Here is a 2176-nt window from a genome sequence, read left to right as displayed (position 1 = left end):
ATGTCCTGCAAAGCGCGCTTCAGCTTCCACTCTCCGCGCAAAATATTGGATATAGCGCACCTTTATCTAGGTTTAACGTTTAAACATTGTTATATGCTTGAACTGTTTTATATCTATAGATTTTATTTTAGTCAAGTCGTGATGATTTGAGAAGGCTAAATTGATCAATCATATGCTCACTGTCTGCCGCTGGCCACTTGGTCGTTACTTTAAATGCGTAACGTTAATTAGGCTATGTGAGTAGCCTACTGCTCATGTCTGAAAATAATATATGAAAAACAAAATTATTTTACATAAAAACATTAGGCTATAGCTTATATTTATTTAGTACATTTTTAAATTAATGTAAAAACTAAAATGAATTGTAAAACTGAAAGTATTTTTTTTTTATTCTGTTCAGCACGGTGGGCCGCATTTGAATTCGTGACAGGCCGCGGGTTGAGAACCACTGCTTTAAGCTCACAACTCCTATACATAATCTATAAATAGCTATAATGCTAAAAAAAATAATTTTGCACATAATCCCCTGAATGACAGGTGGATGATTCAGATCATAATTAAAGAGCAGAGCATCATCCTTTCACACAGGTTGAACAGTGCTAAATGAGAGTTCAGTACACTGTATGCTTCAGACCTTTTGACCGGATGTGCCCACCAGGATCTGGGTCTCCACAGGTTGCTGTTTCCCGTTTCTGTGACATTTAATGAACTGAGCTGAGGCGATAGTAAAAGCGAGCTCTAGAGACTGCAGGGTCTCCACTCTCGTCTAATTGGTTCCTGAAATGTCAATAACAGCACCTAAGCATAAAAGCCAAGTTTTTTTCGTAGCTTCCTGCTCTCCTTCTGAGGAGACCTATAAATTCAGCCTTTTGAACTGTGATATGAATACAGTGGCCTTAGTACAAAAGGTCACTCATCATTTTTTTGCTAATGCCACATACACAAAAGAATTCAAAACCAGAAGTATGAGTCTAGAATTATGAATCTAGTTTTATCTGTAAATATCAGCATATTGCAAGATAAGGCAGTACATTTTTATAAATATCCCTTTATGTGAATAGTTATAAATAGTTCACATCAGTTGAATAGTGTGCTTAATGAGTTAATGAGGTAAAAAAAGAAATGAAACTATTTAGGACTTACCATTTCCAATTGATCCATTAGTTTCACAAGATACTTTCGGCACTCTGGAGTTTTGCTATCTAGTTTCATTCCTGTTTGCATGGCATGAAGTCGACCTGAAACACATTAAACATGAGAGGAGCATTTTACTTTCAATGTCAGTGTCACTGCACTTAGGGTTGGGTACCGAAACCTGGTGCCAATATGGCACCGGTACCTTTATGACCGGTATGTACCAGACCGAATCAGAAGGCAAATTTCGGTGCCTCATTTCAGTACCACTTAAATGCCCGAACTGTCGATTGAAATATTTGCCCTCTGGTGCTCCAAAACGGATGTAAGAAGCATCATCACCGCACGTGATTCAACTTCTCTTGTAATGCCTTGCGATGAGAAGCTTTTTTTTTTAAGTGTCCAACAAAAGAGAACATTATGACATGTTTTTACTCCACAACATCAGTCAAATAACATCCTTTTGTGATCTGATGTGGCTTCTTATCACAGAATGAGGCAGAAAATAAATTCTATATTGTAATAAAGGCTATGTCGATTAGCAATGGATTATAAATATACTTAATTATTATGAAAATGAAAATACCCGAGATGGCTTGAAGAACACAGATAAACCATATACTGTCGCAGTCGAGTGATTATTGTCTTTATGTTTCATCATTCAAAACTTTCTATCTTATTTTTACTCAGCTACAGCGATAGCTGGATGCTTTTGTCCATATTGGGGATTTGCTGGAAGATCATGAGTTCTATTACTTCTGTGAGGCATATGTGGAGTTTTTGTGCGAGCGTCCTCCGGCTTCCAATATGAATGAAACAGACATTACATGTGTTTATAGCACTCAATAATGGCCAATCCATCCTATTTTGGGTAAAAATAGGAAAAATAATACTTCTCTCAAAAGAAATTTGAAGTACACATATGATCTTTTTTTCAATAAAGCCGTTCTTTAAAGGGGTCATATGATGTTGCTAAAAATAACATTATTTGGTGTATTTGGTGTAATGAAATGTGTTTATGCGGTTTAAGGCTAAAAAAAAC

General features: G+C 36.3%; 1 protein-coding gene across 1 annotated transcript in view; it reads right to left on the bottom strand.

Annotated features, from left to right (window-relative positions):
- The window catches only part of LOC107716935 (vesicle (multivesicular body) trafficking 1), a gene marked incomplete at its 5' end in the record, with an annotated part of 39418 nt that overhangs the window by 22207 nt on the left and 15035 nt on the right, over positions 1–2176 (bottom strand). Inside the window, one exon of the mRNA XM_016523568.1 lies at positions 1144–1238. Coding sequence (XP_016379054.1) covers positions 1144–1238 — 95 coding nt within the window. The remainder of the gene's footprint in view (positions 1–1143; positions 1239–2176) is intronic.

The sequence above is a fragment of the Sinocyclocheilus rhinocerous genome, unplaced genomic scaffold (assembly GCF_001515625.1).
Source record: "Sinocyclocheilus rhinocerous isolate Xijiao unplaced genomic scaffold, SAMN03320098_v1.1 scaffold1874, whole genome shotgun sequence".
In the NCBI taxonomy this organism is placed as follows: Eukaryota; Metazoa; Chordata; class Actinopteri; order Cypriniformes; family Cyprinidae; genus Sinocyclocheilus; species Sinocyclocheilus rhinocerous.
Note: the sequence above shows the minus strand (reverse complement) of the source record. Positions and strands in the feature narration are given on the sequence as shown.